Source organism: Sminthopsis crassicaudata, chromosome 1 (genome assembly GCF_048593235.1).
Source record: "Sminthopsis crassicaudata isolate SCR6 chromosome 1, ASM4859323v1, whole genome shotgun sequence".
Classification (NCBI taxonomy): domain Eukaryota; kingdom Metazoa; phylum Chordata; class Mammalia; order Dasyuromorphia; family Dasyuridae; genus Sminthopsis; species Sminthopsis crassicaudata.
Genome location: NC_133617.1, coordinates 649,426,797 through 649,449,039, shown reverse-complemented (window position 1 = coordinate 649,449,039; position 22,243 = coordinate 649,426,797). Strand labels below are relative to the sequence as shown.

Here is a 22,243-nt window from a genome sequence, read left to right as displayed (position 1 = left end):
TGCTTAAATTTTGCAGAACAACTAAATGATAATCTTGTTATTGTTGGTAAAGAAATTAGTTTTCATTAGTAACTTGACTCCAATCTAAAAGCTTAATTCCTTTCCATTTAATTGCTAAGCTAAAACTGACATTATATTTGCCCCAGGAATAGCCATCATTTTCCTTTGTGGCAGATGTCCACATGCTTCTCAACGACCCATAAACCTTTTTTTCTGCTGGCAGCTCATTAGTAGACTCAACATGCTATAAAAATGCATCATTTCCAAGAATAATTTATTTTTAAAAGGTTCCAAACGACTTCCTCTTGCAATATTTTTGATGAGGTTAAAAACAAGTCTTGATTCAGTTCATTTAGGGCTCAATTAAAATATCTTTTCTATATTTTAACTATAGCAACTCTGGATGTTAAAAAATCATTAAATACCTTAAAAGAATGAAACCATCTGTTTTCTCCTTTTTCTGCAATTTGTAGCACAGCCTGGCATATAATACTTCCCCAGAGACACATAACACAAGGGAATACAAATCCAGACACCAGAAAAGTCACCAAAGAAGCAGACTTCTGCAGAATCACCACCCTATTTTTAAGGAATCTTATCTGGTTGCCTTTTCCTCCCTCTTCGAAGGAAAACCAGCACTAGAACAAGGGTATCATAGTCTAAGAAACAACTAGGAAGGCTTTCTTCTGAGTTTACATGCTAGCTCTGACTTTAGTATGCAAAATAATCGTCTTATTATTATTATAGCAGTTGACATTAATTGCTGCTTATATTTGGACTGCCTTGACTTTCTTAGTCTGATAACCATATACCTATCATACAAATCACCTAATCTCTTTCTGCTCACCTTAATTGTACTTTAAGGAATATGACTGAAGCCCTTCAAGGTCAAAAGTAGCTTTATCCTCTTGGTAAACTCTTGCAACATGATTAATCCCACTGCTTAACCTTGCTAGTGTTGTTAAAGGTTTATATTTGGTAATAAGCCAAGCCATATGCATAGGTTAAGTCACATATACCCCATTTCCAAATACTCCTAAACTCTAGACCTTTTGATTGTCCCATCATAGGATAATAGAGTCGAAGGTACCCTTAGAGATCATCAAATATAACTCCCTCATCAAAGGATATGAACAGACAATTTTTAGATGATGAAATTAAAACTATTTCCACTCATATGAAAGAGTGTTCCAAATCACTATTGATCAGAGAAATGCAAATTAAGACAACTCTGAGGTATCATTACACACCTGTCAGATTGGCTAAGATGACAGGAACAAATAACGATGAATGTTGGAGGGGCTGTGGGAAAACTGGGACACTGATGCATTGTTGGTGGAGTTGTGAAAGAATCCAACCATTCTGGAGAGCAATCTGGAATTATGCCCAAAAAGTTATCAAAATGTGCATACCCTTTGACCCAGCCATACTACTACTGGGCTTATACCCCAAGGAACTACTAGAGAAGGGAAAGGGTCCTGTATGTGCCAAAATGTTTGTGGCAGCCCTTTTCATAGTGGCTAGAAGCTGGAAGATGAATGGATGTCCATCAATTGGAGAATGGTTGGGTAAACTATGGTATATGAATGTTATGGAATATTATTGTTCTATAAGAAATGACCAACAGGAGAAATATAGAGAGGCTTGGAGAGACTTACATCAACTGATGCTGAGTGAAATGAGCAGAACCAGAAGATCATTATACACTTCAACAATGATACTGTACGAGGATGTATGCTGATGGAAGTGGATTTCTTCAACATAGAGAAGAGCTAATCCAATTCCAATTGATTAATGATGGAAAGAACCAGCTACATCCAGAAAAGGAACAATGGGAAATGAATGTAAACTGTTATTTTTACCTTCTGAATCCAATTCTTCCTGTGCAACAAAAAATTCGGTTCTACACACATATATTGTATCTAAATTATACTGTAATATATTTAACATATATAAGACTGCTTGCCTTCTGGGGGAGGGGTTTGGGGGAGGAAGGGAAAAAATCTGAATAGAAGTGCAAGGGATAATGTTGTAAAAAATTACCCATGCATATGTACTGTCAAAAAATGTTATAATTATAAAATAAAATAAAAATAAATTAAAAAAAAATATATAACTCCCTCATTTTAAAGAAAAGGAAACTAAGACAAAGACAAGTCAAGTTTCTGGACCAAAATCATATAGATTGAATATGGCAGGACTAAGCGTCTTCCTCTCCTTTTTATTCCTTTTATTCTGATTCATTTATTCATTTAATTATCTATTTATTTATTTTGACTAGGTTAAAAAGACTTTATCTTGCCTTAATCGCTAAATAGGTAGTTGCCTCAGTCAAAACAAGACCTATTAAAGACCTTGACTGTAACATCCAGGGCCATCCCTAGTCATCCTGATTTGTATTAAAATACTGGACCCAGATGTTCCAGAAGAGAAAGGCAGGCAGATGACTTGCCCAGCCCTCCCTCATTTCAATCAGTTTACCAGCATATCATGGCATCACCTCCCTGATATCATGGTTCTCTTTGAGAATGAAGGACAAACAATAATAAACAACAACCTCTGAAAGTAGGCAGAACTGAGGCCAGAGGTTTGTACCTGTGTCCTCTGCCTCTAAAATTTAAACTCGAGGTCATTCCTGAGGGCTCTTCTCCTTTTTTCATTATTCACTCTTTTCATTTTGAAAATGGCACTTCAGGAACCCAATCTTATTTACAATGCTGCCAATGTGACTGAAGAGGTCACAGGAAATTAAGAAACTTCAGGAGCCAATAATGTGTCCTCAGTAGAAGAACCCCAAAGGGAAAGAGTAATGAAGTTGGTTACTGCAACAATCATTTTCCTCTGGGATCTTTCCAAGGAGAGTACATTATTATCTCCTGCAGAAACAAAAATTAAAAATCAAGTCCACTAGAGTTTTTCACCATGATGGTTCAATAGAACCAGCACTTTCAAAAAGAGATGTAGGAAAATTCTTTCCTTTTTTGGTTTGTTCCCTTTCACCAGCCTGCCTTAATAAGCATAGTATCATCTTAGGAGGTATAAAAGCCAACTGGTGAGCCTAATTTGAGAAAACTGGTCTGTGATTAAAATAGGGTAAAATTTGCATTCTCCTAACCACTGCATATCACCACTAACCACTCTCCATATCAAGACTATGAATATCTTCCAAATTATCTAACCTACACAATCCCTGCCCTGCCAGATCAGCAGAATGACTTCCTACCACCCAGCCAGACATTCCAGGACCTGCCTTTAACTGTTGCCTTTAACAACTTATTTAAGAAGAATCATCACTAGTCTATATCTCACCATTAATTTGGAGATAATATAATTGGTAAGGAACTGTGTAAGACTCAGCATCCGTATCCTTCTGATCTTCTGCGACTTCTGGTACCAAGTATCCTTTAAACATGATGAATTATGACATTTGCCCCACTCCACCCAATACTTTCTCCTTTGGATTTAAAAGATCTCCTTGTCCCCCAGTGATTGCCAGATAACTGGAGACTACCAGACTAGCTCATATTTCTACAGTTCTTGGAAGTTTACTGTTTCCCTTCCAACAATCCTAAAGTTCATTATCTCTGCTTCCTAGAGGAAGAAACAGAAGCTCAATAGATTGCTAACAATGACATTGGGGGTGATGCTATGAGATGTACGTGAACTAGATTTCAGGGAGGGAGGGCTGTGCAAGGTCACCTGCCTCAGTTATTCCTTTGAAACTATCTGGATTCAGAGGCCAGACAGACTAACATTACCAGTCAATGGTTATATAGCTAGTGGAATTAGAATGAAAACTTAGGTTTCCCGAGATGAAAATGGAATAGATATAAAGTATATCAAGTACTTATACCAAGGACATAGTGTCATTACCTTGTAATTAACATCTGATTAATAATATCTTCCCTTACCTGGATTGGGTTGAAGATATTCAATTGTTTTGGTCATTATTTCCATCACAGCCCTGCTGGTGACATCCACTTTCTGAAAAGAGACAAAAAGCATTGATGAAAAAATAAATAAAGAAATAAAACAGATGATAACACTTTGAAAGACCTCAGAACTTTGACCAAATTACCAACTAATCATGGCTTCAAAAGACTTATGCTGAAGCATAGATTCGCCCTCATACAGAAAGTAATGGACCAAATGTACAGAATGTGCACATGTGTGAGTGCATGCATGTATGTATGTGTTTTCAGTAGTTTGTCAGTCACGTCTGACTCTTCATGACCCCATTTGGAATTTTCCTGACAAGGATATTACAGTGTTTTGCCAATTCCTTCTCCAATTCATTTTATGGTTGAAGAACCTAAGGCAAAAAGGATGAAGTGACTTGACCAGGGTCAGATAATTAGTAAATGTCTGAGACTAGAGTTGAAATCAGGAAGATAAATCTTTCTCATTCCAAGTCTGGACTTCTATCCTCTGTACCATCTACCTGCCCACAGATAAATAAGACCATGCATTCTCAGACATGGCCAATATATTTATTTGGTTTGACTATATAATTGTTGTAAAAGGCTGCTACAATGGGTTTGAGGGTACATAAGTGGGAAGAGATATTGCTAAGTAATGTGCAAAGAAAAAAATTAATAAAATTTTAATGTGTAGGAAAAAAAAGTTCATAAGCATATTATAAGTTCATATCCAAAGCATGCCCTATGAACTGATCTTTTGTGAATGGAATCTATTATTGATGCAATTTTAAATCGAACATGGAAATATAAAAGTTACAGTATTTTTAGTACTAATGCCATGTATAAATATTGATTTTACTATAAGTATTCTTAACATATTTCCAACATAATTGGTTGTTGCCATCCTTTGTTTTCAGACAGGACCAAAATGATATCACTATAATATCAATTATTGTTCAGTCATGTTCAACCCATGGACCATACCATCCATGTGGTATTCTTGTCAAGAGTGGTTCCCATTTTCTTCTCTAGTGGATTAAGGCAAACAGAGATTAAGTGGTTTGCCCTAAATCACACAGCTAGTGTTTCCCTAATTGTTCTATTCAGTTACTCTGCCTTAGGTTATAACCATTCCTTTTTAATGTTTGATAGGATAAAGGTTTTATATCTTAGATCTTAGGCTATACTTATTCCCTCTTAGTGTTTGATGGGATAAAGGTCTTTATCCATTTTAGACATCATTAGAATATCAGGAGCTTCTCCAGTACCTCCCATTGTGTCATCCTAGGTATCTCCCCCATTATGTCATTGTTCTTGTTACCCTATAAAAGAATCTTGTGTATCTTACATGGAGGCTGGATTATTTGAGAGGACAGTCTCCTCTCATTTAGCCCTGGGACCAAATGTGGTCCCAGTAAATCTCTCGATTTAATAAATTCTGTATTGAATATTGTCTATCCTCTAATCTCTATCTTGCTCAGTTTCTCCAGCATTACAATGTGTTCCTGATTCCAGGTCCAGCAGTTCTATTCACTGAACCACCTAGCTGTCTCCTAAGTCTATCAATAACCATGGGTATACTCATCAATGTGCTACTTCATGACAGATACTAAAGCATACGGCATCTCTGCTTTTGCAGAAAAGACTGAAACTAAACTATTCACAAACTATCACTCAGTCCCTTCACAGGGACAGCAGGAAGAAGAGATGCTCCAACACTTCTTAAGGCAGGTTTCAATGTCTCAAGACACTCCAGAATCAGCTAGTGCTTCCCTTGCAAAATACTCCTCCAGCTTTAGCACAATGTCAGGTTTCTACTGTCTGTGAAAAGGAAAAACAGCTGGTCTCTATCCTTCTTACATATTGTGACATTTCTCTCTTACTTGGTAAGCTGCTAGTTTCTGTTATGGAAACCACTTGGAGTTTGTGATAGTGAAAAACATTTCCCCATCAAGACTCAGAATTTAAAGTAAAGATTCAGAGACATACTGAGAAGCTTAGAATTTAGTATTAGAGATGGGAAGGGAAGAGCTTTTTTACGTGTGGGTGTGTGTTTATTGTTATAATTGTTCATCAAACTTCTAAAAGTCACCTTTCTTCAAGATAGTTATGCTGGTTTATCTATCAATAAAATAGAGTAATTAAGGTCCTATGTATAGTACTGCCAATAATTGTTCATTCAAAAATGTTAAGGTATGTAAAGCTTTTTTTTTTTTTTTTTTTTTTTGTATCAAATGTTTACTTATATTTTACCCAAGATTTCAAACAAGCAAAGATTAACATCCCTTGGCAGACAGAATCTTAAAGAGAGGGTAATTAGATTTAGAATAGAAAAACTGACCTTGCTTAGATCTACTAATTTGCTAATCTCCATAGACATTATTATTGATGAGTTCATATGAAAGAGCAGCAGCTCTCCAGAGTGGTGAACTTTTCTTTCTAGAATTGGATTTTGAGTCAGGGGATCTAGAATTAGTAGTCCCTGCTACTAAACCTACTTCAGGACACAATAAAAATAAATGCACCCTTCTTCCCCTGCCCGGGGGGCTTGTTTGTTGCACTGGCTTTTATCTGAAAATTCAGCTCCTAAAGCTCCTATAGAATGGCCACACTAAAGGCTGAATCCAGAATACAGGAAACCACAACAATTTTAGTTCTACTTTGGAAACAGGCATTATTTCTCAAGGAAAAAATGACAAAGAAAACACTTTTATTGTGTTCCTCCTGAGCTCAGCAATGTAGCTCAGACCAGTTATGATACAGAAGTACGAACACTGGTTTTAGAGTCAAAGAATGCTGTTGTTCAGTCATTTTCAGACATGCCTGACTTTTCGTGACCATATTTAGGGTTTTATTGGCAAAGATAGCAGAATAGTTTGTCATCTCCTTCTCCAACCCATTTTACAGATGAGTAAAGTGAGACAAATGGGGTAAAAAGACTTGCCCAGGGTCACACATCTGATAAGTGTCTAAGGCCAGATTCAAACTCAGAAAGATAAGTCTTTTTCACTCCAGACCAAGCACTCTATCAAATGAGCTATCCAGTGTCAGAGAACCTAGATTCAAATCCCACTTATGGTCTATGTGTGACCTTGGATAAATGAAAATTACTTCATTTTTCTGTGCCTCAGTTTCCTCATCTCTAAAGCAAAAAAATTAAACTGGATATCATTGAAGTTCCTTCTAGTTTTACTTTCTTAAATTAAAATTTATCACTGAACATAATTAACTGTACCTAACACTGAGACACTTATTTGAGAAACTCTAACTTTTCATTCAAAAATCCACTCAGGTAATGTTTAACTAAGCTTTTAAGAAACCTATGTTCTGTGTGTGTGTGTGTGTGTTTAAGCAACAAAAACAGTTTCACATACTGGCACTTAAATTACTAGGGAGAAACACTTACTGTGCAGGGAGCCTGCAGAAGAAACACATTCCCATTATTATGTTCAATAGTCTCACTGAGGAGGCTGGCAGGGTTAAGAGGCACACACCTGTTTTTTCAGTGCATCTCAGCTGGAGAGTCTTTGGTGGTTGATATTAGAGAAATGAGCTTTAGGAATCCCCACTTGCTTTATCCATTGGCAATACTCGATGTCAACCTTTAATTTATTTCATTCAATTGTGTAATTGCTCCTTCAGGAATAAAGCTAAACTGAGCTCTCTCTCCCCAAAACTGCTGATTCTATAAAGAAGGTTCTCTTGGGAGTGATTGAAAGTTGAACTGCAATGCATTTATGTGACTAATAAGCAAAAGAAAAGGAGAAAGGGTTTGAGATTCCAGACCTCCAGATCTTCATGGCTAACAAATTTCAATTGCCCCATTAGCAGAAATAAGGAAGAGTGTAGAATACAAAGTTTGCAGCAGAATCCTACCCACAAGACATAAGGTCTGAAAGGTGAGACAAAAGTCTGCTTACTGGGTCCCAAGGAGACATTTTATTTAAAATGTAAAAGAAAGCACAGTTTTGAAAGTTATAATTTGAATTTATTTTATATTTAAGAAGAAAAAGTACACAATGGGCATTTGGAGTTTCATGAAAATTCTCTTTTTATTTTCTACTCTGCACACAATTTTTTTTTTGTTTGTTTTTAATGTTAAATTCAGAATACAAACAATAAACAAAAAAAGAGATGCAGTTAGGATGTTTTATCTTCCCCTACTAAGAGAAGAGTGGGAGATAAGAAATTTTTGGAGTATGACAAGCTTTCTTCTCCATTACCAAATGAACTTTGGAAGTTCTCCTCATTTTTTATTTTGATTTCCCATCCTTTTATCTCCATTCGGTTTGGCTTAATCTAGATTTCTCAGGACCTTATATGATTCCTTAGAAAGTGCCATTTTAGTTCACTCTCCTATTTGTTCCTGTAGTGTTAGTGGTTCTCAGTTCCTCTTGTTCCAAGATTTCCTCCCTCTGGAACTTATGCCTTACACCACAATTTCCCTGATAGATCCAGATAAAATTTTATCACTCTCTTTACCCACTCTCTTGGCTCTTTCTTTTGACTCAATGTGCTTACTCATTTTTATCTTGTAAACATTATTTATACAGACAATAAACATTAAATTGTAACTCTGGGGAAATATAACGTCTTATATGTTTGCATCTTTGAAAGCTTAGTCCACAGTTGTTGTTTAATAAATGTTTACTAAAACTTAATTTGGACCAGAATCTTATACAGTAAACCACAATAAACTCAAATTATATATATGACATAAATATTAATGGTCATATCATTAAAAAATAATAGAATCAAATTAGGTACCTTTTACAAGGATGGTTAAAACAATCTGAGATACATATGCTTGCAGTAAGTATAAGAAGTTATTTAGAGGGTAAGGGGAATATCTAATACATAACAATATATTCTAGTAAAATTAATCTATTTTATTTCTTATATGCACATATATAATAATCTCACTTTCCTCTCATATTTAATAGGGGACACATGGAAAAGTTTAATGAAAACTTAAAGATATAGAGATTGACAAAGTTCAGGAATCCTTGGGGTAGGGGGTGAATTCTTAACCCAATGAAGGACAGACACAATCACAAAAAAATTTAAAATTAAATTGTATTATATATATATATATATATATATATATATATTTTATATATATATATATATATACATAATATATATATATAATACACATATATGTGATATTGAGAAGCATTGGCCTGTATATATTGTGTATTATATATACTATGTATTACAAAAGAATACGTTATATATCTTATGTTACAAGAAAATATATATTATATGTACTATATAATATATAGTATATATTCTTTTCAAGGTAATATGTGTATTTATGGATATATACAGACATATATGTAGATATAAAATCATTTAGAGGGAGGGGAGTCCATAAGAGCTGGAAGGAATCAGAGAAGTTTATGTAGAAGGTAATTCTTAAGCCGATCATTGAAAGAAATAGGAATGTTAAAAGGCAGATGCAAAGATGGTATACATTCTAGGCATGAGAAATAGCCTGTGAAAAACATGGAGACATGAACTAGAATGTTATGAATAAGTAATTGAAAATAGTCTAGTTTGTCTGAAAAGGAAAAGCATGTGAAAGAGATTAATATGAAATACACCCAGAAAAGCAGGCTGAAAAAAGTTTGTGATGAGCTTAAATGTTAGAGATTTTAAAATCTTATTCTATGAGTCATAGGGAGCCACTGAAAATTTTAGGGCAGGTAAATAACTGGGTCATTTCTGTGCTTTAATATTACTCTAATAGTTATACAAATTATGAATTAGAGAGAAGACAGGCAAAGCTGTTACAGAAATATAGATAAGAAGCAATGAGGGTATAAAATGTATGAGTAGAGAGAAAAGACCAAATGAGTAGGTAGTTTTGGAAGCAGGATGGTGAAGATTTGGCAACTGGTTAAATATAAGGGGAGAGATAAAGGAAGAAGGAATGGAAGGAGCATTTGTACAGTTTCTGCTTTGTGCCAAGCACTGTGCTAAGTGCTTTTACTGTTATGGGCCAGAACTTGAAACAAGGTACTAAATGGAATTGAGGAGTCAATAGTTAAATCTAGTTTAGCACTGATTTAATCCTACAACAAATAATGGTTTCCGAGTGATATAATGATTGATGTATACTCAGTATGGAGCATATAAACTAGAAGCTCTCAGGGTCAGAAAAGACAAGTGCACCTCTCAGATGGATTAAGATGACAGGGAAAGATAATGCAGAATGTTGGAGGGGATGTGGGAAAACTGGGACACCGATACATTGTTGGTGGAGCTGTAAAGGGATCCAACAGTTCTGGAGAGCAGTTTGGAACTATGCTCAAAGGACTATAAAACTGTGCATATCCTTTGATCTAGCAGTGCCTCTATTGGGTCTATATCTCAAAGAAATCAAAACAGAGGGGAAAGAATCCACAAGTGCAAAAATGTTTGTAGCAGCTCTTTTTGTGGGAGCAAAAATGAGTAGATGCCCATCAATTGAGGAATGGCTGAATAATAAACATAATTGAAATATTATTGTTTGATAAATAATGATGAACAGGATGATTTTAGAAAGGCTTAAAAAGATTTACATGAATTATTGCTGAGTGAAGCAAGCAGAACTAGGAAAACATTGTACACAGCAACAGCAAGATTGTGTGATGATCACATTTGACGTACTTGGTTTTTCTCAGCTGTTCAATAATCCAAGACAATTCCAATAAACTTTGATGAGAAAATGCCATCCAAATGCAGAGAAAAAACCATGGAGACTGAATGTAAATCAACACATGCTATGTTCACTTTTTTTCTTTTTTCTTCATGGTTTTTTTCCCCCCTCTCATGGTTGTTCCCTTTTATTTTGATTTTTATCTCCCAACAGGATTCATAAAAAAATATGTAAAAAATGTACATGTATAACAAAAAAAAGTCATTTACATATGTGTGTGTGTGTGTGTGTGTGTGTAACTGGGGAAATTAAAAATTAAAAAAAAAAGGAGAAATAGAAACAATTAATGTAGATTAATTTTTCTAGGAGTTTGGCTATGAAAGAGAACATAGATACAGAATGATAACTTGAGGAAAAGGCAAGTTTCATAATCAAGTTGGCTTTGGTTTGATATGGTTTTTAAGAATGGGAAGACCTAGGCTTGTTTGTAGGCAACAGGGAAGAGATCAGTAAATAAGGAGAAATAAAGGAAAATTAAATAGGCATAAGTGTTTTGAATACATCTTATCTTTCAAAGACCATTTTCTCTGTTACTTCATTGGGAGCAGTGCTGACTGGGTTTGGAAAGAAGCCTATGGTTTTTGAGTAAGGTTTTTGTTTCTCCTGAGGCTTTTTTTTTTTTTTTTTTTTTTGCCAGATGGTTGCCTCAACTTGTGTGCTTGACTGTAAGAATGCACACCTTTGGAGTTACCATTCATGAGAAGCAGAGCTGAAGGCATGTTTAGGTTTACCTATGTTAAAACATATATAAATACAGATATGGAAATATGTGTGTGTGTGTGTGTGTATGTGTATACACACACATATATATGTATATATATATATATATATATTTATGACCATTTTTTCTTTTTTTTTTTTTTACTTATTTTCCCAATTTATTTGCATTTTGTATTAATATAATGCCCAGGTTGTTGTGTTTTTTTTTTTTAATCATCTTTTTTCCAAATGTTTTTGGAAAAGGAAAAGGAAACTACTTTATTCTCTAAATGTATGCTTTTTTTAAGCATTTTTTTTATTAATTTTTATAATTATAACATTTTCTTTGGCAGTACATATGCATAGGTAATTTTTTTTTTTTTTTTTACAACATTATCCCTTGTACTCCCTTCTGTTCCGAGTTTTTCCCTCCTTCCTTCCATCCCCTCCCCTGGATGGCGGGTATTCCCATACTAAATGTATGGTTTCTAAACTCATCTAGAAACTGGAGGACTGGATCACTCTTTCTAAGAAATGAATTATCTAGTTCCCCTAGCCTTATCTATTATGTTACAAAAAATAAGATATCAAATCTCTAATTTAAATTTACCATTTATATAGTACTTTTACATTTGCAAAGCACTTTAAATATATTATTTGATCTTCTCAACAGCTCTGTGAAGTAGTTATTATTTCTACTTTATAGATGAAGAAACATCAAATGCCTTGCCCCATTGTCTAGTTACATTCTATCCTCTAGACCAGGGCTTTTAAAACTTTTTCCATTCATGATCTCTTTTCACCCAAGAAATTTTTATGTGACTCTGGTATATATCTAAATTAGGTAAACAAATTAAACATTTACTGATAATAAATCATAATTTTGCAACCCTCACATTCAGTTATGAGACTTTACATGGGGTCTGAGAAGCAGGGGTCTATGGCACATAACTAGAAATAGCTAACATTTATATAGCATCTGCTATGTGTCAGATACTGTGCAAACCATTTTACAATTATTATTCCATTTGATGTTTACAACAATTCTTAGAAGTAAATGCTGTTATTATCCCCATTTACAGTTGAGGAAATTGAAATAAATAGAGGTTAACAAACAGGGTCACACAGCTGCTAAACATCTAAAGTCTGAATCTGAGCTCAGGTCTTCCAAATTCCAGGCACAATACTTTATACACTATATCATGTAGTTGCCTTCAAAGTAGATGCTTATCACAAAAAAAAAAAAAAATGGCTAAGCAAGTTGTAATACATGGATGAAATGGAGCACAATTGTGCTATAAGAAATGATATTATTATAAATATAGAAAAACATGGAAAATCTTATTATGAATTTATTTGTGAAAGGTTTTAATGTCTAACAAAGAAGTTCATATTTCATCCTAGAGGTAAAAAAAAAGGGGGGGATTTTTGAGCCAGGTAATGACATGGTTAGACTTATGAATGAGAACTCTAACTTTGGCAACTAGAATAAGATGCACTGGAGTCAAAAAAGATTGATTAAGATGAAATAGCAAGAGTTACAATGAGAGGTGATGAAGATCTGAAGTAAGGTGGTAGTTGGAGTCAGTACAGAGAAAGTACAAATTAGAATTGTTTTAGAGGTGGAAATGACAAGATATGGCAACTATTAGATAACAGTAGTGAGGGACAGTGAAGAGGAGTGATACTAAAGTTCTGAACTCTGATCCGTGAACAGGGATATTCTCAACAGAAAGGGAAATTTGGAACTGATATGATTTGATATCAAAATGAAGTTAAAACAACTAGGAAAGGGGAAAAAATGAATACAACAACAGAAATGGGGAAAAAACAACAAAACAATGGAAACTGAATGCAAGGAAATTTTAATGACCACATTTGGATCTGAAATAAACAGAAACCACTTTTCCCCACTTCTTTGCAGAAGTGGGAGTTTTGAGGAATGGACTATTGTACATATTGGTTCAAAATGTTTTTTCAAAAGGTTTCTCAGTTCTACTGGACTTTTTATCCTTCTTTTTTCATTCTTCATTATAAAGGATGGCTCTCTAGAGAAGGAAGAGAAGATGGTAGGAGGAATTCATTGAGAAATATAATTCTGATATATAAACGTTATCATAAAATGAATTTTTAAAATGTAATTCAAGATTCTGATTGCTAATTCTTTGCCCTACTGGTAAGTAGCCTATTTTCCATCCCTATTCTCTTGATCCAAACCTACTAAAAATTTAAATCACTGTACATACCTTTTAATTCTAACCCATAAGACTTTTATTCCTTGAATACTCTCTCCTACTTACTTCTAAGTGATGTTATCATCATTAGTTCAACTTCTTACCTCTAAAAGAGACAAAGAACAAATGGAGACTTTCCTATTTTAGTATATGGACACACTCCTTTGATTGATAAAATGGAAGCTCCTTGAGGAAAAGGACTGTCCAAATTTTTGTATATGTATCCTTATTGCCTGGTATGGTTTCTAGAATATAGTTGGTACTGAATAATTACTTGTTGATCAATTTATTATAAATCAAAATAGAACCAAATTAGCTAGTATCCAACTGTTTGATGGTTTAAGAATCCTGGAATCTCTCTACAAGTCCCAATCTTTCCATCAACACATCTTCATAATCTGATCTTTCCTTTTAATAAGGTTATTTTAGAAGGTTTTGTCTCTTACTCTCCATATTTTCCTATATCAAGTAGAGTTGGACTTTAGTACTATTCTGGACCCAAACTTGTAATTCTGAACAAGTTATCTTACTGTGCTCATCCATGAAACAGGGAGAATAGTAACCAAATCACTTACCTTAAAGGATTGTTGTGAAAATCAGGTGAGATATTGAATATAAAATAATTTACAAACTTTAAAATACTATGTAACTACCATCATTATCATCTCACTTTTTCAAGGATAGAAATGGTACAGGGACAAGTCTTTCTCCTGCTTTTCATCTTTTATATTTAACATTCTGTGGATTATTGGACTGGAAGAAAAAAATAACACTTTTTGTAACTGAACAAAAGGATTATGATATAAGCTTATCTTCTGCAGATCACTGAAAGCATCCCTAGTATAACTCCAATAGGAGAGAGGGCAACACGAATAACAAATACCTCATCTTGTTCCTGCAGGATTTTGATATTCCATGTCAGGAACATATACTTTCAAAGATTTATGGATGTTTTAAGTATTTGACATGGCATCCTCAATTATATATGTTGTTTAAATTTTAATCAATTTATCATCATCATGTGCTAAGTCTTTCGAATAGAAATAATTTTCCAAATATCAATAATTTTAAAACTTCAAAAAGTGCTTTCCAGAATCAATTTACCTTGGAAAGAGCAGTTTTCTCTCTCTTATCCTTTACAACAACTTTAAGCAAACTTCCTGTTTTTAAAGTTCCTCCATTGATATATGCTGTTATCAAACCATATGGGATTGTTAAGTCTATCTTTTCTTTCATAATTCCATCCATGTAAAGAAAACAGAAAAAAGTCAAAATCCAAAGTAACTAGAAAACTTCCCTTTTTAGGCTTAGCTTATTGATACTGAACCTGGTATTACATTGAAACACAGAGTGAAAATGCCAGCTAATCCTCGGTACAAAAGAAAAATAATTTGTGGCTTAAATAACTTAAATGTTGTTTTGTAATTTAAAAATACCTGTAGCTCTTCATAAGTACGAGAAGAATAACATCCACTATCCCATTTCTCTCTTCTCTCTGACATTAGTCAAAAAAGAGCAAAAATTATTCATGAAAAAAAGACTTACCCTTTCCATTTCTTTGAAGTCATCATCTAACTTGGTTCCTTCTGCTCCTCCAACCTTCTCACTCACTTTCTGCAAAAGGCAAAATATAGATTAGATGTAAATGAAGTATTTTCAAAGACTTGCTAGGACCCCTTGCCTCCCAACTTAATTGTCTCTGTACAATTAAGGAGAACATCATGATCATAGTTTTTACTTGGATGAGAAATTTTGGAATTTGAGAATATGGATACAATATGCTTCTTTTTATATAATTCCATAACAGTATGATCTATCATGATTATCTTATTTCACTGGTCAAATTCTTCCCAGCTGCTGTCCAATCAAAAGAAAGATAGATAGATGGATAGATAGATAGAGCATTTATTAATTCTTATTTGTGAGCCAGGCACTATACTAAGTGTTAACAAAGACAGCAAGACAGTTCCTGCTCTCAAGGAGCTTACATTCTAAGGAGGGAAGATAGCATATATAAAGAAGCTAAAATGTGTAACTGAGAGAACAAGAGAGAAACAATCTGGAGCGGGAAGGGTGCTCTCATTAATAACTTACTTAACTAGTTCTCATACAGAACTCATTAGATAGATATCAAAACACATAAAAAATGAAATTCATGGGGAAATGTATCTTGCATTTGCCCTCTGTCACATTATTTTATATCATGCCTTTCCAAAAAGCAGTTAAGGGACAAAGAGCTTCAAAATTATCATTTATTAAGTACCTACTATGGACTAGATTTTGAAGATACAAGGAAAAGCAAAAAATACCTAAATACTCCCTGTACCCAAGGAGTTCTCAGTCTAATAGAATAGGAAACATGCAAACAACTATATAAATGTATGAAAGAGAAAGAGACAACGAAACAGAGACATATTCTGAAGGACTTTTAAAGCCAAGCAGATGATTTTATAATTGATCCTGATGGAAATAAGGAGCTATTGCAGTTTATGGGGGCAGCTAAGTGTAGAGTCCAGTATCAGATCTTGAGTCAGGAATATCTTTGGTATTCATAGTGGGCTAGAAGTTCTTTAGGTACAGTAGAGTACTGAGCATGGAGTCAGGAAGACTCATGAGTTCAAATCTGATCCCAAGCCTTTATTTACTAGTTACATAATCTCAGTCAGGTCACTTAACCTTGTCTCAGTCTTCTCACCAGTAAAATTATAAAAGAAAATGGTAAACTATTTCAATACCTTTGCCAAGAAAGCCTCAAATAGTATTACAAAGAGTCAGACATAACTGAAAATTATTCAACAACAATAATAAGAAGTTTATAGAATGAGAAGGATGAGATAGATGGGGGTGAAATGGTCAAGACAACCAAAGAAAAAAACAAGATGCTGTACTTTTCTCCATCTCCAGCAATAGAGAAAACAAGTCATTTTATTTTATTTTTTTCTTGCATGCAAGGACAGTTAAAGACAACTTGTAAAAAAAATAACACATTGCTTTTTCATAGGGTATAAAAAGGTCTGTTATCTCTCTCTTCAAGAGGGATGAGAAGGATGACTCTTCTGTAGGTACCCCTCACTGTTGTTTGAACAGGGAACTTTTCTTCAGAGTCCTTCCTAAAATTATGGGCCTGAATAAACTCCTTTTGATCCATTATTCACTTGTGTTTTGTTGAAGTAAGCTTTTAACCCCAAAATACTGAATGTATAAATCTCTTCTAAGCATCCAAAGAGATATCCATCTAAATATTTCTTCAAGCTCTCTCCTTGAGAGGGTATCACTATCTAAGAAGGTACCAAAGGAATCAAAGGAGACAATAAGGAGAATGGTAAAATATTTGTGCTTTGAAGTTTTTAGACTTATAGAACTAAGGTACATACTATGTATGTGTATGTTGTTTTTCTTCCCACACAGAAATATCAAAGAACTTCTTTTGTTATCATTCATAGTTTTTAGTCAGGTCTAACTCTTCATGACCCCATTTGGGATTTTCTTGGCAAAGATATTGAAGAGGTTTGCTATTTCCTTCTCCAGCTCATTTTACAGATAAGGAAGCTGAGGCAAACAGGGCTAAGTGACTTGTCCAGGGGCACACAGCTAGTAAGTGGATAAAAATACAGGAACACGAGTGTTCTGGTCTCCAGGCCTGGAACTCTATCTGCTGCACCCAAAGATCTTTTAGCCCATTATGAATACCAAAAGTTATTTTTTGACCAAAATAGAAAACCAATTAAAGAACAAAGCATAATATGCTCTGTTGCATCTCTTACTTCTCAGCCAACAGATCAAGGCATTTCTTTATTCTTTCCTTGGCATATACCAGTAAAATGTGCTATAACCTTATAGACTTACTGTTTCATGGAGTCATGTGGGATAATTATATGGCAGTAGAAAGATTTGCCATTACTATTCTTAATAACAACTGCAAAGCATCACAACTGGTATATATAGTGGTTAAATCTTAAGTATGTGTGGATAAATCATAATTCCAAGGAGTACCTACTATAAGTCTGGCCCATAGTAGATTCTTAAGTTCTTGATTGATATGGCACTTGCTTTAAAAACTATGTAAAACTCAAAACAGTAATCATATAACTCTTCAAAGAGTCAGACACTCTCATTATCCTCATCTACCTATAATCACAATTTCAGACATACTAAATGAAAAGTACTTAACTGACCTATTTTGGGATGGGGTGGGAAAAAAAGAATCAATATAGGAGTCAAAATGGCATTAACATTTTTTCTAAGGGTTACCTGTTTTTCTAATTTGAATAAAATATAACTAAACTAAATTATTCAAATATACATTTTAAATAATTTATATATATATATATATATATATATATATATATATATATATATATATATATATATATATATATATATATATATATATACATGTTTCCTGCTGCATGAAGAAGTCAGTATTCTGGGAAGAAGGATAGAAAACTTTTAAGACAGAGTTCCTTCTATTGTGAAGCCAACAGTATGACATAAAAATGATAGCACTCATATTTCCATGAGGCCTTAAAATCACAAAGATCACTGCTCAACACCTTGTTGTTACCTTAACACAGGTAACATGAACATTATTTAGTAGATGAGGAACAACTCAAGAGATATTAAGTGACTCACTCATGATCACAAAACCAATGTTGGAGCCTCAATTTGAATCCAGTTGTCTTGGACCTGGTCTCCATTGTTGCCATTTTATGTTTTAACAATAATATAGGTTTTGCCTCTTTTAGATTTTCCTCTATATTATGCTACTAAAATGTATTTGTTACATATAAATTACAAAGAGAATATTGTTAACATTCCTAAGACCTAAGGTGGTTGGAGATAGGGATAGGAACCAAGTTTCAGAGTTCAATATTACGCTACCAATTGAAGAGATTCTTTTTATAATCAGGTAGGAAGTGATGGCAAAAATATTTCTCCCACTTAGCCAACATTATGCTTACATAGATATTATATGAAGGACAATATGTTCATATCATTTAAACTTTTTACTGTTGTTTTTTTTTTGGGGGGGGAAGGTAGGTGTTTTTGAACATAACATGTTTATTTACATCCAATCTCCATAGTACTTTTTCTGGATGCAGATGGCATTTTCTATCCAAAGTTTATTGGGATTGCTTTGGGTCACTGAATCACTGAGAAGAACCAACACTGTGTAGAGTGTGTTCCTGGTTAGGCTTCATCCAGCATCAGTTTGAGTAAATCCTTCCAGGCCTTTATAAAATCAATTTGCTCAACATTTTTATAGAAAAAACTATTTTATTATCTCCATATACCATATTTTACTTAATGATTCCCCAATTCTTTGTAACAACAAAAAGGAATGTTACAAACATTTTTGTAAATGGGGGTCCTTTCTCCCTTTTTAATGATCTCTTTGGGATACAGACCCAGTAGAGACACTGCTGGATCAAAGAGTATGCACAATTTGATTGTCCTTTAGGCATAGTTCCAAATTGCTCTCCAGAATGGTTTGATCAACTCCACCAACAATATATCAGTGTCCCAGTTTTCCCACATCCCCTCTAACATTTACCATTATCTTTTTCCTGTCATCTTAGCCAATCCGAGAGGCATGAAGCGGTACCTCAGAGTTTTTTTTTTAATTTGAATGTCTCCAATAGTTATTTAGAGCCTTTTTTCATTTGACCAAAAATGGTTTTAATTTTTCAATGAAAATTGTCTTTTCATTTCTTTGTATTTTTCAATTGAGGAATGAAGTGTGTTCTTATAAATTTGACACAGTTCTTTATGTATTTTATAAATGAAATCTTTATCATAAATACTAGCTGTAAATATTTTTTTCCTTCTTTGTACTTTTAACCTTGTTTTTATTGGTTTTGTTTATACAAAAGCTTTTTTAATTTAATGTAATCAAAGGTACCCATTATGCCTTTCATAAAGTTTTCTAGTTTTTCTTTGGTTATAAATTCCTCCTTTTTCAAAGATCTGATAGATAAATTATCCCTTGATCCCTTAATTTGTTTATGGTATTATCCCCTATGCCCAAATCATATATTCATTTTGACTTTATTTTGGTATGGGATCTAAGTTTCTAATATATTATTTTCCAGTTTTCCTAGTAATTTTTGTCAAATAGTAAGTTTGGATGTTTATCAAATATTAGATTGCTATAGGCCTTGATTTTATTGTGTGCAACAAATCTATTCTACTGATCCCCTACTCTTAGCCTGTGTCAAATGGTTTGATAACTGCTGCTTTATAATATAGTTTTAGGTTTGGCATTGCTAAGCCATGATCCTTTGTATTTTTTTTTTCATTAATTCCCTGATATTCTTTTTTTTCTTTTTTCTTTTTTCTTTTTTATAATATTATCACTTGTATTCATTTTTCCAAATTATCCCCTCCCTCCCTCCACTCCCTCCCCCCGATGACAGGTAATCCCATACATTTTACATGTGTTACAATATAACCTAGATACAACATATGTGTGTAAATACCATTTTCTTGTTGCACATTAAGTATTAGATTCCGAAGGTATAAGTAACCTGGGTAGATAGACAGTACTGCTAACAATTTACATTCACTTCCCAGTGTTCCTTCTCTGGGTGTAGTTATTTCTGTCCATCATTGATCAACTGGAAGTGAGTTGGATCTTCTTTATGTTGAAGATATCCACTTCCATCAGAATACCTCTTCATACAGCATTGAAGTGTACAGTGATCTTCTGGTTCTGTTCATTTCACTCAGCATCAGTTGATGTAAGTCTCTCCAAGCCTCTCTATATTCCTCCTGCTAGTCATTTCTTCCAGAGCAATAATATTCCATAACCTTCATATACCATAATTTACCCAACCATTCTCCAACTGATGGGCATCCATTCATCTTCCAGTTTCTAGCCACTATGAAAAGAGCTGCCACAAACATTTTGGCACATATAGGTCCCTTTCCGCTCTTTAGTATTTCTTTGGGATATAAGCCCAATAGCAGCAATGCTGGATCAAAGGGTATGCACAGTTTGATAATTTTTTGGGCATAGTTCCAAATTGCTCTCCAGAATGGCTGGATTCTTTCACAACTCCACCAACAATGTATCAGTGTCCCAGTTTTCCCACATCCCCTCCAACATTCATCATTATTTGTTCCTGTCATCTTAGCTAATCTGACAGGTGTGTAGTGGTATCTCAGAGTTGTCTTAATTTGCATTTCTCTGATCAGTAGTGATTTGGAACACTCATATGAGTGGAAATAGTTTCAATTTCATCATCTGAGAATTGTCTGTTCATATCCTTTGACCATTTATCAATTGGAGAATGGTTTGATTTCTTATAAATTAGGGTCAGTTCTCTATATATTTTGGAAATGAGACCTTTGTCAGAACCTTTACTTTTAAAAATATTTTCCCAATTTGTTACTTCCCTTCTAATCTTGATTGCATTAGTATTGTTTGTACAGAAACTTTTTAGTTTGATGTAATCAAAATCTTCTATTTTGTGATCAATAATGATCTCTAGTTCTCCTCTGGTCATAAATTCCTTCCTCCTCCACAGGTCTGAGAGGTAGACTATTTTCTGTTCCTCTAATCTATTTATGATCTCATTCTTTATGCCTAAATCATGGACTCATTTTGATCTTATCTTGGTATATGGTGTTAAGTGTGGATCCATATCTAATTTCTGCCATACTAATTTCCAGTTTTCCCAACAGTTTTTTCCAAATAATGAATTTTTGTCCCTAATGTTGGTATCTTTGGGTTTGTCAAAGATTAGATTGCTATAGATGTACCCTTTTTTGTCCTTTGTATCTAATCTGTTCCACTGATCTACCGGTCTATTTCTTAGCCAGTACCAAATGGTTTTGGTGACTGCTGCGATATAATATAGCTTTAGATCAGGTACACTTAGACCACCTTCTTCTGACTTTTTTTTTATTAGTTCCCTTGCAATTCTCAACCTTTTATTCTTCCATATGAATTTTGTTGTTATTTTTTCTAGGTCATTAAAATAGTTTCTTGGGAGTCTGATTGGTATAGCACTAAATAAATAGATTAGTTTGGGGAGTATTGTCATCTTTATTATATTCGCTCGGCCTATCCAAGAGCACTGAATGTCTTTCCAATTATTAAAATCTGACTTTGTTTTTGTGGCAAGTGTTTTGTAATTTTTCTCATATAATTCCTGACTATTCTTTGGTAGATGGATTCCCAAATACTTTATACTCTCAACATTTGTTTGGAATGGAATTTCTCTTTGTATCTCTTGCTGTTGCATTTTGTTGGTGATATATAAAAATGCTGAGGATTTATGTGGATTTATTTTGTATCCTGCCACTTTGCTAAAATTCTGAATTATTTCTAATAGCTTTTTAGCAGAGTCTTTGGGGTTCTCTAAGTATACCATCATGTCATCTGCAAAGAGTGATAGTTTGATTTCCTCATTTCCTACTCTAATTCCTTGAATCACTTTCTCGGCTCTTATTGCCGAGGCTAGCGTTTCTAGTACTATATTGAATAGTAATGGTGATAGTGGGCAACCTTGTTTCACTCCTGATCTTACTGGGAAAGGTTGCAGTTTATTTCTATTGCATATTATGCTTACTGAAGGTCTTAAATATATGCTCCTGATTATTCTAAGGAATAATCCATTTATTCCTATACTCTCAAGAGTTTTTAGTAGGAATGGATGTTGGATTTTGTCAAATGCTTTTTC

At 34.0% G+C, this 22,243-nt stretch overlaps 1 protein-coding gene across 1 annotated transcript in view; it reads right to left on the bottom strand.

Annotated features, from left to right (window-relative positions):
• The window catches only part of SH3GL2 (SH3 domain containing GRB2 like 2, endophilin A1), an 80,817-nt gene that overhangs the window by 33,712 nt on the left and 24,862 nt on the right, over positions 1-22,243 (bottom strand). The window contains 2 exon segments of the mRNA XM_074282965.1: positions 3,912-3,984; positions 15,102-15,170. Coding sequence (XP_074139066.1) covers positions 3,912-3,984; positions 15,102-15,170 — 142 coding nt within the window.